Genomic DNA, 21,026 nt, shown 5'->3' with positions numbered 1-21,026 from the left:
ACAGATGTATAAGATGGGTCACAGGGTTAAGATTAGTATGAAAGATACTTAGAATTCACAGCAGACAGTATCTGCTGTGTCAACAGTTATCTTTCATTGTACAGACCAGGGTCTGACCCTGGGGTTATCTCTCCCTGGTACCATATAGAACAGAAACATTAACTCATGATCTGGAATGCGACCTCTTTAGGTTTTATCACCCAAAAGACAGCATAAATCTCCTGTCAGTGTTATCTCCCAGATGCCCATCCTCATTAGAACAAACACAGATGAGCGTTCTAACAACCCTTTATTCTGTTGAATAAAACAACCATTTGATGCAATAATAGCATTATAACAATCTTGCAATTTTCCACCATAGGGTATTATTTAATAAAGCTGCCAGTTGAGAACTTGTGAGGTGTTTGTTTCTCAAACTAGAGACTCTAATGTAACCTGAACCCCATTGAACACGTTTGGGATGAATTAGAACGCCAACTGCGAGCCAGGCCTAATCACCCATTATCATTGCCCGATCTCACTAATGCTCCTAAGGCTGAATGGAAGCAAGTCCCCGCAGCAATGCTCCAACATCTTCCCAGAAGAGCGGAGGCTGTTATAGCAGCAAAGGGGGGACCAACTCCATATTAATGCCCATGATTTTGGAATGAGATGTTCGACGAGCAGGTGTCCACATACACTACACGACCAAAAGTATCTCAGAACTTTTTTCTCTCAATGACCCAAAGTGCAGCCTTAGATCCTCAGACAAAGCACTGCTGACCATTCCAAATTCTAGGTTGAAAACTAAAGGAGGCTTGACATTTGCCATTAGGGCCCCTAGACTTTGGAATGGCATGCCAGAGGAGATAAGGCTTGCAGAATCAGTGACTCCTGAAAACGCACTTCTATAGAACTGCTTTAAATGCTTTATTTTCTGCGTTGCCTATGTATCTTTGTAACGTGTGTTGTCATGTTTCTGTATTATTGTAATATGCTTTCAAAATGTTTTTTTTTGTTGTTGCTGTAAATCACATTGTTACTTTGTGTTGAAAAGTGCTCTAGAAATTAAGTTATTATTACATTGAAAACGTTTTGCTTTGCTCAACAGAGTCAGAAGTCTCTGCTGAGAGGGCCATGCAGAAGAAAGAATGTTCTTCATCCAATGTTTGACCCCTCAATCAAGTCGCAGAGTACAGTGGCAAGAAAAAGTATGTGAACCCTTTGGAATTACGTGGATTTCTGCATAAGTCATTTAAGCAGGTTACCTTAGTGTCCTAGGGCACAGGGACTATGGTGGTCTGCTTGAAACATGTTGGTATTACACTCAGACAGGGAGAGGTTGAAAATGTCAGTGAAGACACTTGCCAGTTGGTCAGCGCATGCTCGGAGTACACGTCCTGGTAATCCGTCTGGCCCTGCATCCTTGTGAATGTTGATCTGTTTAAGGTCTTACATCGGCTGCAGAGAGCATGATCACACAGTTGTCCGGAACAGCTGATGCTCTCATGCACATTTCAGTGTTACTTGCCTCGAAGCGAGCATAGAAGTTATTTAGCTCGTCTGGTAGGCTTGTGTCACTGGGCAGCTCTCGCTGTGCTTCCCTTTGTAGTCTGTAATGGTTTGCAGGCCCTGCTACAACCGACAAGCACCGGAGCCAGTGTAGTAGGATTCGATCTTAGTCCTGTATTGACGCTTTGCCTGTTTGATGGTTCGTCGGAGGGCATAGCGAGATTTCTTATAAGCTTCCGGGTTAAAGTCCCGCTCCTTGAAAGCGGCAGCTCCCTTTACTCAAAGTACTGAGTAAAGGGTCTGAATGCTGATGTAAATGTAACACACACATACACACATATATATATATATATGGCCTGATGTCCTTGTTCAACTTCAACGGCCATCGCGCAAAGAGGGGATTAGGAAACAACTGTGTACTCTGTTGTCAACGGTACCTACAAACATGTCATTATTCTGTAGTATATTTTGTATTAATAACTGGGTGGTTTGAGCCCTGAAAGCTGATTGGCTAACAGCCATGGTATATTTAAGCAATAATACATGAGAGAGCCCATGTGTTATGATGACATTTTTATCATGGCTGTGAGTGTCATAACCATAAAAGCAAAGTCCTCTGGGTTTTGTGGTACTGTGCTACCACACAATACATGGTTACAGTCTGTATCCAGGCACGCTGAGTTGCGTTGTGTATAAGAAAAGAAAGCTTTTACTACACCCTCCCATTGCTTAAAGGGTCACTAAGGTTGCACAATCAAAATGACCTGCTCTGTCTGTTTTAATAGGCTAGATTCTTGTTTTGTCTTCTAAACCAATTATTAATTTGCATGGTGGTCATTTGTGTGGTCGCTTTTTGAGAAGAATGGTTTCAGGAGTTTGGCAATTTTTTATGAGGTGATCATGTGACCTTAATGGCCTTTTAACCTATTGACGTGCAAGTTCAAAAAATGTATAACGGTCCGCCCAGCGTGACATTTTGTCAAATTCTTTGATTTATTTTGCTATGCTGGAATTTTTCAAGCTGTTTAAAGGCACAGTCAACTTAGTGTATGTAAACTTCTGACCCACTGGAATTGTGATACAGTAAATTATAAGTGAAATAATCTGTCTGTAAACAATTGTTGGAAAAATTACTTGTGTCATGTACAAAGTAGATGTCCTAACCTACTTGCCAAATCTAGTTTGTTAACAAGATATTTGTGGAGTGGTTGAAAAACAAGTTTTAATGACTCCAACCTAAGTGTGTGTAAACTTCCGACTTCAACTGTAGTATTCTTTGGCTGAATGTTTTGCGCAAATACTGGTGTAATGTAATGAGTAGTGTGATCGCTAATTTGACAAAATTTGACAATTTTTTGGTTACTTTGTACATGTGTATAGGCCACTGTGTTCTTAGGGACCTTCAATGAGGCAGCAGGTAGCCTAGTGGTTAGAGCGTTGAACTAGTAACCGAAAAGTTGCAAGATCGAGTCCCTGAGCTGACAAGCTAAAAATGTCGTTCTGTCCCTGAACAAGGCAGTTAACCCACTGTCCCTAGGCCGTCAATGAAAATAAGAATTTGTTCTTTACTGACTTGCCTAGTTAATAATAAAAAAAATGCTGCAGAAATGGAAACATACCCATCCTCAGATCTGTGCCTCGACACTATCCTATCTCGAACATCTACAGACAATTCCTTCGACCTCATGGCTTGGTATTTGCACTGTCAACTGTGGGACCTTATATAAACAGGTGTGTGCCTTTACAAATCATGTCCAATCAATTGAATTTACCACAGTTGGACTACAATCAAGTTGTAGAAACATCTCAAGGATAACCAATGGAAACAGGATGCACCTGAGCTCAATTTCGAGTCTCATAGCAAAGGGTCTGAATACTTATGTAAATAAGGTATCCGTTTATTTTATTTTTATACATTTGCAAACATTTCAAAAAACCTGCTTTCGCTTTGTCATTATCGGGTATTGTGTGTAAATTGATAAGAAAAAAAAAAGTATAATCCATCTTAGAATAAGGCTGTAACGTAACAAATGTGGAAAAAGGTAAGGTGTATGAATACTTTCCGAATGCACTGTGGCCGGCTGCAAATCAACTAGCCAAATCTTTTTTTAGAAGTGATATGCCTATTTTAGCTAAATCTACAAATTAAATTGATTATTACTCTGCCAATAATAAACATAAAAAGCATAATGTACACAGACTTCATGTAGCCTAGATGTGTGTAAAGGTGTTCATGGTGAGCTCTTTAATAATAAATGTACACAAACTGACACGTGACGTACAAATGTCATGTGTAGGCCAACAAGATGTGAACACTACGTCTTCATGACGTGTGCGTGTCACATGACGTGAGGTTAATGCTCTCCATTGACAGTCCATTTTGCAGCTACCACAGGAAATGGAAAGTAATCAGAGGATAGATGTTGTATGGCAGCTGTAGAAGTACCTGTGTGTACAAGATTTTACTGCAGAAGAGTTACAACATGTTTTGAACGATAGTGTCCAGTCCTCCCAGGCTGCTGGCCTGGACTTTGATAAGATACGGGCAAAGTGGTGGAATAGTGGTGAGGTTTTAATGGGTGCGTGGTTAATTGGTAGGGAATCTTTTTTCTCAAAGTGTAACCTAATGAATTCAAACTACAGAATAGTAGGCTGATACGCAGCCAATACAGTAGGCTTCTGGACCGCCATAATACCAAAGAAGACAGTCCATGTTAATTCATGACGGTATCTTCTGGCGATAGGAAGACATTGGTGAAAGGTATCAGTAGCTTAATTCGGCTTAATTTACAGTGCCTTGCAAAAGTATTCATCCCCCTTGGGGGCATTGTTGGCGTTGTTCCTGTTTTGTTGCATTACATGTAATTTAAATTGATTTTTTATTTGGATTTCATGTAATGGACATACACAAAATAGTCCAAATTGGTGAAGTGAAATGAAAAAAAATAAGTAAAAAAAAAACATTTTTAAATAAAAAAAAAACGGAAATGTGGTGCCTGCATATGTATTCACCCCCTTTGCTATGAAGCCCCTACATAAGATCTGGTGCAACCAATTACCCTCAGAAGTCACATAATTAATTAAATAAAGTCCACATGTGTGCAATCTAAGTGTCACATGATCTCAGTATATATATATATATATATATATATATATATATATATATATATATATATATATATATATATATATATATATATACATATACACACACACACACACACACACACACACACACACACACAGCTGTTCTGAAAGGCCCCAGAGTCAGCAACACCACTAAGCAAGAGGCATCACCAAGCAAGCGGCACCATGAAGACCGGTCTCCAAACAGGTCAGAAACAAAGTTGTGGAGAAGTACAGATCAGGGTTGGGTTATAAAAAAATATCTGAAACTTTTAACATCCCACGGAGCACCATTAAATCCATTTAAAAATGTTTTAAAGAATATGGCACCACAACAAGCCTGCCAAGAGAGGGCCGCTCACCAAAGCTCACAGACCAGGCAAGGAGGGCATTAATCAGAGAGGCAACAAAGAGACCAAAGATAACCCTGAAGGAGCTGCAAAGCTCCACAGCGGAGATTGGAGTATCTGTCCATAGGACCACTTTAAAAACTGTACACTCCACACAGCTGGACTTTACGGAAGAGTGGCCAGACAAAAAGGCATTGCTTAAAGAAAAAAACAAGCAACCATGTTTGGTGTTCGCCAAAAGGCATGTGGGAGACTCCCCAAACATAAGGAAGAAGGTACTCTGGTCAGATGAGACTAAAATTGAGCTTTTTGGCCATCAAGGAAATGCTATGTCTGGTGTAAACCCAACACCTCTCATCACCCCGAGAACAACATCCCCACAGTGAAGTATGGTGGTGGCAGCATCATGCTGTGGGGATGTTTTTCATTGGCAGGGACTGGGAAACTGGTTAGAATTGAAGGAATGATGGATGGCGCTAAATAAAGGGAAATTCTTGAGGGAAACCTGTTTCAGTCTTCCAGAGATTTGTGACTGGGACGGAGGTTCACCTTCCAGCGGGACATACTGCTAAAGCAACACTCGTGTGGTTTAAGGGGAAACATTGAAATGTCTTGGAATGGCCTAGTCAAAGCCCAGACCTCAATCCAATTGAGAATCTATGGTATGATTTAAAGATTGCTGTACACCAGCAGAACCCATCCAACTTGAAGGAGCTGAAGCAGTTTTGCCTTGAAGAATGGGCAAAAATCCCAGTGGCTAGATGTGCCAAGCTTATAAAGTCATACCCCAAGAGACTTGCAGCTGTAATTGCTGCAAAAGGTGGCTCGACAAAGTATTGACTTTGGGGGGGTGAATAGTTATGCATGCTCAAGTTCTGTTTTTTGTCTTATTACTTGTTTGTTTCACAATAAAACATATTTTGCATCTTCAAAGTGTTAGGCATGTTTTGTAAATCAAATAATACAACCCCCCCCAAAATCTATTTTAATTCCAGGTTGTAAGGCAACAAAATAGTAAAAATGCCAAGGGGGTGAATACTTTCGTAGACCTGAATCACTCGCCATACATTTATATGGATACATGATACATCCGTTTTTAATGTCTATGGATACAGCCAATGGGCTAATGATGCGCAATCTCGCCTGGCATTGAAAATGCGCTCTCTCGTTGGGACACAGCTCAGAGAAGCTAGCCAACTACACAACTAACACAATCACTGAAGCTGGAAAGACCGCAAACTACATGCATTTCGTTTCGTTTGACCGGTTTTTCTATTGACATCTTTGTATTTTTCCTTAAAAATTATGCCGATTGTCTGAGAAATGTATTGCCGCATTCAGAACAACTGGGAACTCTGGAAAAAACGAGCTTCGACTGGGATTTTTTCTTGTTGAACGGTCATCCAACTCGGAATTCCATATCGGAATTTTAGGCATCTTTCTAGAGGTCTGACTTTCCGACATAAAGATCACCGAAGTCATGATTTGACCCAGCTGTCTTGAAAGCACCATATCTCGTTCTGACGCATTAATCCTCACTGGGACATTGAGAGAAATTTTTTTATTAAAACAATGTTGCAAAAGGTCAGCAAGGTTTATACAAATCTCCGCCATTGAAAACCAAACGCTAGTCTAAAAGAAAGGGGAGAAAAATGCTTTTTTACAGTGAGGATCAAGTTTATAAATTGCCTGGTTTCCTGATTAGACAGTGGATTGCAGTGAGATGGAACAGTAAATAGGCATTTTAACGTCACAGCCGTAGTCGGTGGTAATTTGTGGATTATACAATGGGTGTGTCTAATCCTGAATGCCGATTGGTTAAAACCGCATTCCAGTTACCACCGGCTAAAGTTACCACCGGCTAAATCTATGACGTTAAAATGCCTATTTACTCTGTTCCATCTGACTGCGCAACCCAGTCGAAATCATGAATCAGCATGCTTTTTAAGGATATATTCAAAGAACTATCAATAGATGACAAGCAAGGGATAAGAATGTTCCCAGCCAGTATGGCAATGGAACATTTACAATGACTGGGTCGCGTCCCTAGACACAGAACAAAGACTGAATAACTGGGTCGAGTCTCTGGTAACCAAACCAATAGAACGAACGACCAGCTTGCTTGGGTAGCATCCCTAGATTTGTGTCGGGACTATATCTTGTGGAAGGATGAAATAGTATGAATAAATGAATCAAAATAACATTTAATGAAAATGTCAATCATTATTTGAATATGTTGCTAACTTGTTGTATTAAAGTGATAATGCCAGAGAAGCCGGTGTTTGGAGGATATGTTGGCACGGTTTCAAACACCGGCTTCTTGGGCATTATCACTTAAATAGGCACCGGCTGGAATGCGGTTTTAACCAATCAGCATCCAGGATTGGACCCGCCGTATGTATAATTCTGTATATCTCCCCTATTATTATTGGCAAATCAATGAATCAGTACATTATTCAAACTACTAATCATATCAATCCATTTCTTATCTACAGTATCTAATGATCTTTGATTCAGATGACCAGTTTTATACAGTTCCAAGGTAGTGTCAGTTTAGACAAATTACATAGGAAAAGTGTAGTTGGCCAAATGTCAAATGTAAAGTTGTATGAACATACAGTACCAGTCAAAAGTGTGGACACACCTACTCATTCAAGGTTTTTTCTTTTTTACATTGTAGAATAATAGTGAAGACATCAAATCTATGAAATAACACATATGGAATCATGTAGTAACCAAAGAAAAGTGTTGAATCAAAATATATATTTTAGATTCTTCAAAGTAGCCACCCTTTGCCTAGATGACAGCTTTGCACATTCTCTCAACCAGCTTCATGAGGTAGTCACCTGAAATGCTTTTCAATTAACAGCTGTGCCTTGTTAAAAAGTTAATTTGGGGAATTTCTTTCCTTCATAATGCGTTTGAGCCAATCAGTTGTGTTGTGACAAGGTATGGGTGGTATACAGAAGATAGCCCTATTTGGTAAAAGACCAAGTCTATTTCTCTTTGCTCAAATAAGCAAAGAGACATGACAGTCCATCATTACTTTAAAGACATGAAGGTCAGTCAATATGGAAAATTAAGAACTTTGAACGTTTCTTCAAGTGCAGTTGCAAAATCCATCAAGCGCTATGATGAAACTAGCTCTCATGAGGACCACCACAGGAAAGGAAGATCCAGAGTTACCTCTGATGCAGAGGATAAGTTCATTGGAGTTACCAGCCTCAGAAATTGCAGCCCAAATAAATGCTTCACAGAGTTCAAGTAACAGACCCATCTCAACATCAACTGTTCAGAGGAGACTGCGTGAGTCAGGCCTTCGTGGTCGAATTGCTGCAAAGAAACCACTACTAAAGAACACCAATAAGAAGTCTTGCTTGGGCCAAGAAACACGAGCAATGGACATTAGACCGGTGGAAATCTGTCCTTTGGTCTGATGAGTCCAAATTTTTGATTTTTGGTTCCAACCGCCGTGTCTTTGTGAGACGCAGAGTAGGTGAACGGATGATCTCCACATGTGTGGTTCCCACCGTGAAGCATGGAGGAGGAGGTGAGATGATGCTTTGCTGGTGACACTGTCTGTGATTTATTTAGAATTCAAGGAACACTTAACCAGCATGGCTACCACAACATTCTGCAGAGATACGTCATCCCATCTGGTTTGCGCTTAGTGGGACTATCATTTGTTTTTCAACAGGACATTGACCCAAAACACACCTCCAGGCTGTGTAAGGACTACTTTACCCAGAAGGAGAGTGATGGCGTGCTGCATCAGATGACCTGGCCTCCACAATCACCCGACCTCAACCCAAGTGAGATGGTTAGTGATGAGTTGGACCGCAGAGTGAAGGAAAAGCAGCCAACAAGTGCTCTGCATGTAGGAATTCCTTCAAGACTGTTGGAAAAGCATTCCAGGTGAAGCTGGTTGAGAGAATGCCAAGAGTGTGCAAAGCTGTCATCAAGGCAAAATATATTTGGATTCAACACTTTTTTTGGTTACTACATGATTTCATATGTGTTATTTCATCGTTTTGATGTCTTCACTATTATTCTACAATGTAGTAAAAGTAAATAAAAACCCTTGAAATGAGCAGGTGTCCAACATATTGACTGGTTACTGTACATGTAAGACGTAAGCTATTACACTGAAACATATTTGATTGCCTAGCTGAGTTGACATAACGTAAGATTTTAAGGCAGCAGAGTAACTTCAAACTATAACTCAGGAAATCAAGTTAAGGTATTAACCTGACTTGATATGAGACTGTCCCATGTGGCAAGAAATTACATCCCGGATAGACAAACACTAACAAGACAACACATACGAAAATGGCTCCTATATACAGTATGTTCTTTATCTAAAAGCACAGATTGACTGTCTTTAAATACATTCCATATAACATGTTTATGATATATTTGAATGGTTTTTATGATTGATGTTACCAGTAGTAAATCAATTGTTTGTTAAAATGAAAATGACGAGCCGTCAACAGTCAAACATGAAAACCAGTTCACAAATCAATTGGGAGGAAAAGATTGTCAAAATGTCTCAAAATAACTTCTGCCCACATTATCACATAGAAAATGTTACCGAAAAACGATACAATTACGCTCTATTTGTTCCATTTCGTCTGAGACAATATTAAACTTGTGTGTGGATCCCCAGGGTATGCGGGTACCACATTTTGAGACACTGGATTCTCTCCTATGTGAGTTCTCTGATGTGACTTCATACTGGAGCGCTGGGTGAAGCATTTCCCACACTGTGTGCACTCGTATGGCTTCTCCCCGCTGTGGACCACAGCATGTCTGATCAGGTTGCACTGCTTGGTGAAACTCCTGCCACACTGTTCGCAGGTGTACGGTTTCTCTCCGGTGTGACTCCGGAGGTGTACTTTGAGCTGGCTGAAACGCTGGAAGCTCTTCCCACAGAAGGTGCAGCTGAAACGCCTCTCAGTGGTGCCGCCCGACCTCCACTGAGTCCTCATCCTCTTCACCATGTTAAAACTACTACGACTCAGGCTGTATCCAGAGAAGGTGGAGGTGGTGGCCATGTTTGACCCTGTCATGCACTCACTCATTTTCACTGTTGATTCTGAAGCCCTGTACTGATGCTGCCTTGGCTGTAGAGCTAAACTATTTCCGTCATTATTTGAGTTCAGCATCTCACTGCTCTGTCCTTCTGGCATCTGTTGTCTAGTCTCATCAGCCAATGTCCTGACATGTCTTTTCATGTGTGCTGCTGCACTGAACATGTTAGCATGTGGTTTCCCTATAGAAGAGTGAACCGATGGTCCTACATCATCTGTCATAATAGGAACAGATGGCAGCCCACTGTGAGATGGGAAAATTGATATATTCTGAGAGTACTCCTCTGTGGCATGAAAGGAGAAATCTGGGTGGCCTTCAGTGTGTCTACCTGGATCCACAGAGGTCCACAGCTGCCCATCAGTCTCATCCATGACAAACTGGTCAAGTCCTGCCAGGGCCGTGGTCTGGCCCAGCTCCTCCTTTTTCTCCTCCTTCACCATCACTAGCTCTAGTGAGTCCTCGTCCTCGGCTGGCCGGTGCTGCTCTGTGCTGAACACGTCTGTAAACGCAGGCCGGGGAATGCCTGGTTCCTCTGGACCATCAGAATTGGGGTAATGTTCCACTGAGTCTTCAGAAGATATGTTGGGTTGTGTGATGAAGTCCTCGTCACAGGGCCGTTGCTCAAAGGATGGTGTTTGCCCAGGCTTGGATCCAGACTCTAAAGATTTGGGATAAACATAAAAGAAACATTACAGAAGACCTGTAGTCCTTTCCACTCAGCCCCTATATGGGTTGAAAATGGCAGATTTTGTCATTGATAAGCAACTAAATTGGAATGCAGTGGCTGTAGAGTAACATGCTATACATGACGTCAAGAGTTCAGATTCTTCACTTCACAGCGCTGTATGGGTTTTGACCAGGGGTTGGAACCGAAATGATTTTCCAATCTTTTCGTTCTGAACGGAACCATTCTTTTTTTCGTTCCGTTTCACTATTCCAAACTGCAAAATAAAGTTCTGAACCTGTTCAAACTCCCAAAAAGTACCAGTTTACATCTGAAATCTATTTATTTTTTTACATTAGCTCAACATTAAATTACTTCACCAATCAGAGCAGCTAGAGTCACTTGCTATGGAGTGGGCAAGCTATTGTTTACATGTGCAGTGGACAGACAAGTGTAGGGCATGAGATGCGACTGAAATTATGCAGGTAGGAAGAGCGCGAGAGAGGGTGGAGGAGGAGGCTTGGCTTGAAGCTCTGGGCCTAATTGGAGTAAACTAATGTACAATACTTAGGCTTCTACATACAAAGATGACCTAATGTAAAATGTTTTTGTTTTTAGTCCCATTCTTCAGCTACCCTCAACCCCTCCCATCTATCTCTGGCAGTTGACTACGACTTTTCAAATCACCTAGCAGTGCTATTTGCAGAGTTAGCCCCAGGTAAATGTTGCAATTTTTCAGCCATTCCTGAACCTGCGACCAAAAACAAGCTACATATGTGCAATACCAAAACAAGTGAGCTAATGAAAAATCCGCAGAGCTGGGACGGCCAAGGGGTCTGAATACTTTCCGAAGGCACTGTGTGCATGTCAAAAATTTGGACACACCTACTCATTCAAGGGTTTATTTATTTTTACTATTTTCTACATTGTACAATAATAGTGAAGACATCAAAACTATGAAATAACACATATGGAATCATGTAGTAACCAAAAAAAAGTGTTAAACAAATCAAAATATATTTTATATTTGAGATTCTTTAAAGTAGCCAATCTTTGCCTTGATGACAGCTTTGCACACGGTTGGCATTCTCTCATCCAGCTTCACGAGGTAGTCACCTGGAATGCTTTTCCAACAGTCTTACCTTGTTAATTTGTGGAATGTATTTTTCTTAATGTGTTTGAGCCAATCAGTTGTGTTGTGACAAGGTAGGGGTGGTATACAGAAGACAGCCCTATTTGGTAAAAGACCAAGTCCATATTATGACAAGAACAGCTCAAATTAGCAAAGAGATATGACAGACCATCATTACTTTAAGACATGAAGGTCAGTCAATGCGGAAAACTAAGAACTTTGAAAGTTTCTTCAAGTGCAGAAACCATCAAGCGCCGTGATGAAACTAAGGCTCTCATGAGGACTGCCACTAGAAAGGAAGACCCAGAGTTACCTCTGCTGCAGAGGACAAGTTCATTTGTTACCAGCCTCAGAAATTGGCAATTAACTGCACCTCAGATTGCAGCCCAAATAAATGCTTCAGAGTTCAAGTAACATACACATCAACTGTTCAGAGGAGACTGCGTGAATCAGGACTTCCATGGTCAAATTGCTGCAAAGAAACCACTACTAAAGGACACCAATAAGAAGAAGAGACTTGCTTGGGCCAAGAAACACTAGCAATGGACATTAGACCGGTGGAAATCTGTCCTTTTTTTTTTTTTTTTTTCCAACCGCCATGTCTTTGTGAGACGCAGAGTAGGTGAACGGATGATCTCTGCATGTGTGGTTACCACCATGAAGCATGGAGGAGGTGTGATGGTGCTTTTCTGGTGACACTGTCAGCGATCTATTTAGAATTCAAGGCACACTTAACCAGCATGACTACCACAGCAATCTGCAGCAAGATGCCATCCCATTTGGTTTGCCTTTAGCGGGACTATAATTTGTTTTTTTAACAGGACAATGACCCAAAACACACCTCCAGGCTGTGTAAGGGCTATTTGACCAAGAAGGAGAGGGATGGAGTTCTGCGTCAGATGACCTGGCCTCCACAATCACCCGACCTCAACCCAAGTGAGATGGTTTGGGATGAGTTGGACCGCAGAGTGAAGGAAAAGCGGCCAACAAGTGCTCAGCATGTGGGAATTCCTTCAAGACTGTTGGAAAAGCATTCCAGGTGACTACCTCATGAAGCTGGTTGAGAGAATGCCAAGAGTGTGCAAAGCTGTCATCAAGGCAAAGGGTGGCAACTTTGAAGAATCTGAAATATAAAATATATTTTGATTTGTTTAACACTTTTCTGGCTACTACAGTATTCCATGTGTTATTTCATAGTTTTGATGTCTTCACTATGATTCTACAATGTAGAAAATAGTAAAAAGTAAATGAGCCTGTTTGTTGTATTGTGAAGAACATTAGCCGCGGAACACGCACTTGAATGCACTCATGACTCCATTCTATGCCCACCAAAATTACAATCGGTCTGAAGTGCCTTTTGAAAGCCTAACATTAAGATCGTATTTTATATCTTAGCTAGCAATTTTGGCAATAGATTAAGCTTTCAAATGATGTCACCTGACCCAGATTGCGATTTATAAAAAACTACAAGTGTGCTTCCCTATGATCTCCAAAGTGTTCTCTTTCAATTGCTACCATGGTCATGCATGCTTTTTTGTAGTTATTCTGTTCGAAACATTTACATTTGGCCCTATCCATATAGGCCATTTTCCATAAAGGCTGAGTGCAAGGGGTTAACAGTTGCAAAATGTGACTGTTTCAGAACTGACTATGTGTGTACATAAAACACTCAACACCAATGTAGCAATTTGGAACGTGCATACAACCACAGTCTTTTTCATAGACAGAGCAGTACCCCTTATGGTCGCACCCACCCTCTCCAGTGATCCTGAGCTCTTCCTGAGGGTCAGTCTTCCACACATCCTCTGCGGTCTCCTCATCTTTGATCAGTATGGGTTCAGTCTCTGCTCTCTGCTCCACATCTGTAGGCTGTAACAGGGGACTGAGATTATTACTCTGGACACACCATATCTAATACTTTTCATACTCATGAAATCACACAAAAGCGGTAAATTCTCCTGATATTCCAATAACCATAGTTCCTGTGCCCAAGAACGCCAAGGTAACCTGTCTAAATGACTATCACCCTGTAGCACTCACATCTGTAGCCATGAAATGCTTTGAAAGGCTGGTCATGGGTCACATCAACACCATCCAAGACACCCTGGACCCACTCCAATTAGCATACCGCCCCAACAGATCCCTAGATGATGCAATCTCTATTGTACTCCACGCTGCGTTTTCCCACTTGGACAAAAGGAAACCTATGTGAGAATGCTGTTCAATTAACTACAGCTCAGCGTTCAACATCATAGTGCACTCCAAGCTCATCAGTAAGCTAAGGACCCTGGAACTGAACACATCGTATCCCTTTTTCCCTTTGCAACTGGATCCTGGACTTCCTGACGGACGCCCCCAAGTGGTGAGGGTAGGCAACACCACATCCGCCACGCTGACCCTAAACAATGGGGCCCCTCAGGGGTGCGTGCTTAGTCCCCTCCTGTACTCTGTTCACCCATAATTGCATGGCTGTACACAACTAAAACATTAAGTTTGCTCGACGACACGATGGTGGTAGGCCTGATCACGATGATGAGAGCCTATAGGGACGAGGTCAGAAACCTGGCAGTGTGGTGCCAGGACAACAATCTATCCCTCAAGGTCAGCAAGACAAAGGAGCTGATTGTGGACTACAGGAAATGGAGGGCTGAGCACTCCCCTACTCAGATCAATGGGGCTGAAGTGGAGCAGATCGAGAGCTTCAAGTTCCACGGTGCCCACATCACTAAGGATCTATCATGATCCAAACACACCAACAGTCGTGAAGAGGGCACGACAACGCCTCTTCCCCATCAAATCCCAAAAAACAAACATTGAGCATCTTGACTGGCTGCATCACCACTTGGTATAGAAACGGCTTGGCAACGGGCTACAGAGGGTAGCGTGTACGGCCCAGTAAATCACTGGGGCCGAGCTTCCTGCCATCCAGGACCTCTATACCAGGCGGTGTCAGAGGAAGGCCCTGAAAATTATCAAAGACTCCAGCCACCCTAGTCATAGACTGTTCTCTCTGCTACCGCACGGCAAGCGATACTGGAGCACCAAGTCTAGGACCAAGAAGCTTCAGCTTCTACCCCCAAACCAAAAGACTCCTGAACATCTAGTCAAATGGCTACGCAGACTACCTTTGCATTGCCCCCCCTCCACACCACTTCCACACTCTGTTGTCATCTATGCATAGTCACTTTAATAAGGATCGGCGTTCCGTCAACGGGACAGTTGTAAATCATGCAGCGCGTTATACAGTTGAAGTCGAAAGTTTACATACACTTAGGTTGGAGTCATTAAAACTCGTTTTTCAACCACTCCACAAATTTCTTGTTAACAAACTAGATTTGGCAAGTCGGTTAGGACATCTGCTTTGTGCATGACACAAGTAATTTTTCCAACAATTGTTTACAGACAGATTATTTCACTTATTCCACTTATAATTCACTCTATCACAATTCCAGTGGGTCAGAAGTTTACATACACTAAGTTGACTGTGTCTTTAAACAGCTTGGAAAATTCCAGAAAATGATGTCATGGCTTTAGAAGCTTCTGATAGACTAATTGACATCATTTGAGTCAAATGGAGGTGTACCTGTGGATGTAATTCAAAGTCTACCTTCAAACTCAATGCTTGACATCATGGGAAAATCTAAAGATATCAGCCAAAACCTCAGAAGAAAATTGTAGACCTCCACAAGTCTGGTTCATCCTTAGGAGCAATTTTCAAACGCCTGAAGGTACCACGTTCATCTGTACAAACAATAGTACGCAAGTATAAACACCATGGGACCACGCAGCCGTCATACCGCTCAGGAAGGAGACGCGTTCTGTCTCCTAGAGATGAACGTACTTTGGTGCGAAATGTGCAAATCAATCCCAGAACAACAGCAAAGGACCTTGTGAAGAGGCTGAAGGAAACAGGTGCTAAAGTATATATATCCACAGTAAAATGAGTCCTATATCAACATAACCTGAAAGGCTGCTCAGCAAGGTAGAAGTCACTGCTCCAAAACCACCATAAAAAAGCCAGACTACGGTTTGCAACTGCACATGGGGACAAAGATCGTACTTTTTGGAGAAATGTCCTCTGGTCTGAAACCTCTTACATCTAGATGTTCCGCTAGCGGAACGTCTGCTCCAATATCCAATGATGGGCGGGGCGCGAAATACAAACTCCTCTAAAATCCGAAAACTTCCACTTTTCAAACATATGACTATTTTACAGCTATTTAAAGACAAGACTCTCGTTAATCTAACCACACTGTCCGATTTCAAAATGGCTTTACAGCGAAAGCAAAACATTAGATTATGTCAGCAGAGTACCCAGCCAGAAATAATCAGACACCCATGTTTCAAGCTAGCATATAATGTCACAAAAAACAAAACCACAGCTAAATGCAGCACTAACCTTTGATTATCTTCATCAGATGACACACCTAGGACATTATGTTATACAATACATGCATGTCTGTTCAATCAAGTTCATATTTATATCAAAAACCAGCTTTTTACATTAGCATGTGACGTTCAGAACTAGCATTCCCACCGAACACTTCCGGTGAATTTACTAAATTACTCACGATAAACGTTCACAAAAAGCATAACAATTATTTTAATAATTATAGATACAGAACTCCTCTATGCACTCGATATGTCCGATGTTAAAATAGCTTTTCGGATGAAGCACATTTTGCAATATTCTAAGTACATAGCCCGGCATCACAGGGCTAGCTATTTAGACACCCAACCAGTTTAGCCTTCACCAAAATCACATTTCCTATAAGAAAAATGGTTTTACCTTTCCTGTTCTTCGTCAGAATGCACTCCCAGGACTTCTACTTCAATAACAAATGTTGGTTTGGTCCCAAATAATCCATCGTTATGTTCCATAAACGACCTTTTGTTCGTGCGTTCTAGACACTATCCCAATGGTAAATCACGGTCGTGCGCATGGCGCAGAACGTGACAAAAAAATTCTAAATATTCCATTACCGTACTTCGAAGCATGTCAACCCCTGTTTAAAACCAATTTTTATGCAATTTATCTCGTAGAAAAGCGATAATATTCCGACCGGGAATCTGCATGTCTGTAAACTGAGGGAAAACCCGAAAGACGGGGGCGGGGCAGGTCGCGAGCCTAAGCATTTCTCCACTGATAGCCCACTTAGCTTTTGCTCTCCTTTGTTTCAGCCAGGGCTTTGAATTACGTCATTCCTGTTTTTCCCGGGCTCTGAGAGCCCATTGGAGACGTGGGAAGTGTCACGTAACAGCAGAGATCCTTTGTAATAGATAGAGAGAATCAACAAGGGCAAGAAATGTTCAGACAGGGTACTTCCTGAACAGAACCTTCTCAGGTTTTTGCCTGCCATAGGAGTTCTGTTATACTCACAGACACCATTCAAACAGTTTTAGAAACTTTGGAGTGTTTTCTATCCAAAGCTAATAATTATATGCATATTCTAGTTTCTGGGCAGGACTAATAATCAGATTAAATCGGGTACGTTTTTTATCCAGCCGTGAAAATACTGCCCCCTAGCCATAAGAGGTTAAACAAAAATAGAACTGATTGGCCATAATGACCATCGTTATGTTTGGAGGAAAAAGGGGGAGGCTTGCAAACCGAAGAACACCATCCCAATCGTGAAGCATGGGGTGGCAGCATCATGTTGTGGGGGTGCTTTGCTGCAGGAGGGACTGGTGCACTTCACAAAACAGATGGCATCATGAAGGGAAATTATGTGGATATATTGAAGCAACAGCTCAAGACATCAGTCTGGAAGTTAAAGCTTGGTCACAAATGGGTCTTCCAAATGGACAATGACCCCAAGCATACTTCCAAAGTTGTGGCAAAATGGCTTAAGGACAACAAAGTCAAGAAATTGGAGTGGCCCTCACAAAGCCCTGACCTCAATCCCAAAGAAAATTTGTGGGCAGAATTGAAAAAGGGTGTGCGAGCAAGGAGGCCTACAAACCTGACTCAGTTACACCAGCTCTGTCTGGAGGAATGGGCCAAAATTCACCCAACTTATTGTGGGACGCTTGTGGTAGGCTATCCGAAACGTTTGACCCAAGTTAAACAATTTAAAGGCAATACACTCAATTAGTATTTGGTAGCATGTAAACTTCTGACCCACTGGGAATGTGATGAAAGAAATAAAAGCTGAAATAAATCATTCTCTCTACTATTATTGTGGCATTTCACATTCTTAAAATAAAGTGGTGATCCTAACTGACCCAAGACTGGGAATTGTTACTAGGATTAAATGTCAGGAATGGTGAAAAGCTGAGGTTAAATGTATTTGGCTAAGGTGTATGTAAACTTCTGACTTCAACTGTATCAAGATCGCATATTTTAGAGTAACACCAAATGTCGGTACATAGTGTCTTATATCGGCTGAAAGCTACAATTCTTGTTAATATAACTGCACTGTCTAATTTACAGTAGCTATTACTGCGAACAAATGCCATGCTATTGTTTGAGGAGAGCTCCTAACAACAAAACACTTCAACGCGATAGGTTTGATAAATTCACCTCTGAAGGTGAAATGTGTATTTACATTCTGAAATATTGCTCTGATTTATCATCCAAAGGGTCCCAGAGATAACATGAAGTGTCGTTTTGTTAGATAAAATCCTTTTTCATATCCTAAAAGGTCCATATACCACACGCGATCGATTTTGTATTTCCACTCGTTCAATTTGCAAAGAAAGGAATCTGTGAAAATCTCACCCTAAACGATGTTTGAACGAGTCAAATCATGTTTGTATGTATTCCTCAGAGATCCTAGAAGGTAACAAGACTTCACTATTTCATTAGGGTTGTAATATATCCGTTAGGACACCATATTTGGTCAAAGAGCAATGCCTTCATGGCACACCGATGACGCGGGCTGCCATCACTTGAAGGACTGTATCTTTGTCAAATAAGCACCAATCGGGGTCAAACAAAGCTAGCTAGACAGCCAATGAGCTGGGCTTTACGGGAGTATCCGGAAACCCAGTCTCGGTCGCAAAATGTAGGGGCTAACCTTTTGCGACAGCATGCCTTTTCCTTTTGGACACAACGTATAAGAATATTCAGAGTTATGAAGTTATGAAAACTGGTTGTTTTGCAAATGTTGAACTTATAATATAGCTACTAATACTTGGAAAGCTTAATCAAAGTCCAAGTATACAGATTTGACGATATTCTTGCAGAAAAATGGAATATGAATGCAAATGTCTCATTCATGATTTGCCCAAATGTACCTGGGGACTTGACACTAAAAGTGTCACTCATTCTTCAAGTTATCCATCTGAAACTTGGCACATACACTGCTGCCATCTTGTGGACAATATTGAAATTACAACCAGAGTGATGACTATAACCTTTCTCTTGCATTTCAAAGATGGTGGTAGAAAAAGACTGGTTGGTTTTTTGTTTGTATTTTCCTTCTACCAGATCTATTGTGTTATATTCCCCTACATTCAATTCACATTTCCACAAACTTCAAAGTGTTTACTTTCAAATGGTACCAAGAATATGCATATCCTTGCTACAGGCAGTTAGATTTGGGTATGTCATTTAGGCGAAAATTTGAGAAAAAAAAGGGGGGGCTATGCCGAAGTTAATAAATCTACCTACATGTACATACTACCTCAACTAACCGGTGCCCCCGCACATTGACTCTGTACCGGCACCCCCCTGTATATATTGTTATTTTTTACTGCTGCTCTTTAATTACGTGTTACTTTTATCTGTATTTTTTTTTTAAACTGCACTGTTGGTTAGGGGGTCCTAAGTAAGCCTTTCACTAAGGTCTACACCTGTTGTATTTGGCGCATGTGACTAATAACATTTGATTCATTGTTACTATGATTTTACATTGTTACTATCTATTATTACATGTAAAAATGTTTTTTTATTATTTCTATATTTTCTTTCCTTTCAGTGTTAGTCCACGCCTATTTACAAAGCATGACGAATACAATTTGATTTGAACATAACTGATCCGAGAAGCCAGGTCTAATTGTGAAAGGTGATGTATCACACCTGGGGTTGAGAGTCCTCTTCAACAGCCATCTCTCCATCTCTCCACTGTGAGTTACTCCTCTGCTTGTTCAAAACAATCTTGACTGGATATGACGATCTCTCTGATGCCATGGGGTAAAAAAAAATTCCATTCTGTCAAATATTAGGGCTAGTTACACATTTGGGTTTTGCATATGCAATCAATGCACATGAATTACACATTACCTTTTCTCCTGACTCGCGTCTTCCTCAGCTCGCCCTCCATCATTTGACACTTCCTTTTCAGAACATCAATATCTTGCTGGCTTTGGGTAATTTCCAAACGTATAACTGCACAGCTATCATCAACTCGTTTGTTTATTTCTGCTACAGCTGCTTTAGCTAATACCTCCATAATGGATAACAACTGCGACTGAAAATTGCAGCTGGCCATCTTGTCAGATTTGTATTCTCTGTGTGAAGCAAAAAGTCTACAATCTCCCAACTAATGTGCAAGAAACAATCCGTAAATATTGATAAATGGCAACAAATTTCAAGTGGGAGATGCGTACGCAACTGCAGTCGCACTTCCGTTCAACTCGTGACGCAAGGATTTATTACCGTAGAGACAGAACGCAACAGCCCTTCAAGAATGGTAGAAATAGTATGTACTGTAGTCTGCATGTAGGCTAGCTATATCTATTGGGGGAAAAAACTACGTTTTTAAACGTATTCTCCATTGTAATGCAGGAGAGTGCATAGCAATGAAGTGGCTCACGTGGTTATCAATGCATAAAAGGCATGAAGCACTTTAGTAAAACGTAAATTAAAGCATTCTTAAAAACTCATGGTTTATATATGATCAAATGTTGTCATTAATATTGTCATCTCCATTCTCATCAACACAACCTAATAAACCATTCTGAAAATGTGGTATGGTATTTATTAAAGGATATATCACTTGTTTGACATGGAGAACAAAGACTAAACTAGTTTCATGTAAACTTCAAATTTCATTAAATATTTCTAGTAACTTGCATACTAGGCCACATGCATTATACCTGATTTACATTGAGGTTCTTCGCTTAGGGTTTTTAAGGCACATACTTTTTCCCCCCCACACTGTATTTGATCCCCTGCTGATTTTGTACGTTTGCCCACTTACAAAGAAATGATCAGTCTATAATTTTA

General features: G+C 41.1%; 1 protein-coding gene across 1 annotated transcript; it reads right to left on the bottom strand.

Annotated features, from left to right (window-relative positions):
* Positions 1-9,301: 9,301 nt before the first annotated feature.
* Positions 9,302-20,509, bottom strand: LOC115169520 (zinc finger protein 436-like). Its single transcript, XM_029725221.1, has 4 exons — positions 20,082-20,509; positions 19,878-19,978; positions 13,609-13,723; positions 9,302-10,716 (listed from the first exon to the last, which is right to left on the bottom strand). The coding sequence occupies exons 1-4, from the start codon at positions 20,287-20,289 to the stop codon at positions 9,581-9,583; spliced, it is 1,560 nt and encodes a 519-aa protein (XP_029581081.1). The 5' UTR covers positions 20,290-20,509; the 3' UTR covers positions 9,302-9,580.
* Positions 20,510-21,026: the final 517 nt, after the last annotated feature.

The sequence above is a fragment of the Salmo trutta genome, chromosome 31 (assembly GCF_901001165.1).
Source record: "Salmo trutta chromosome 31, fSalTru1.1, whole genome shotgun sequence".
NCBI classification, from domain to species: Eukaryota; Metazoa; Chordata; class Actinopteri; order Salmoniformes; family Salmonidae; genus Salmo; species Salmo trutta.
The sequence above is the reverse complement of the archived record's forward strand: the minus strand, read 5'-3'. Positions and strand labels throughout refer to the sequence as shown.

Bases quoted from the DNA above. Each gene is read 5' to 3' on its own strand.
- LOC115169520 (XM_029725221.1), bottom strand. From the start codon at position 20,289: ATGGCCAGCTGCAATTTTCAGTCGCAGTTGTTATCCATTATGGAGGTA. The intron at 19,979-20,081 runs GTAATGTGTAAT...CCATGGCATCAG, and splicing joins GACGCGAGTCAGGAGAAAAG to AGAGATCGTCATATCCAGTC. The intron at 13,724-19,877 runs GTGTGATACATC...CCCCTGTTACAG, and splicing joins AAGAGGACTCTCAACCCCAG to CCTACAGATGTGGAGCAGAG.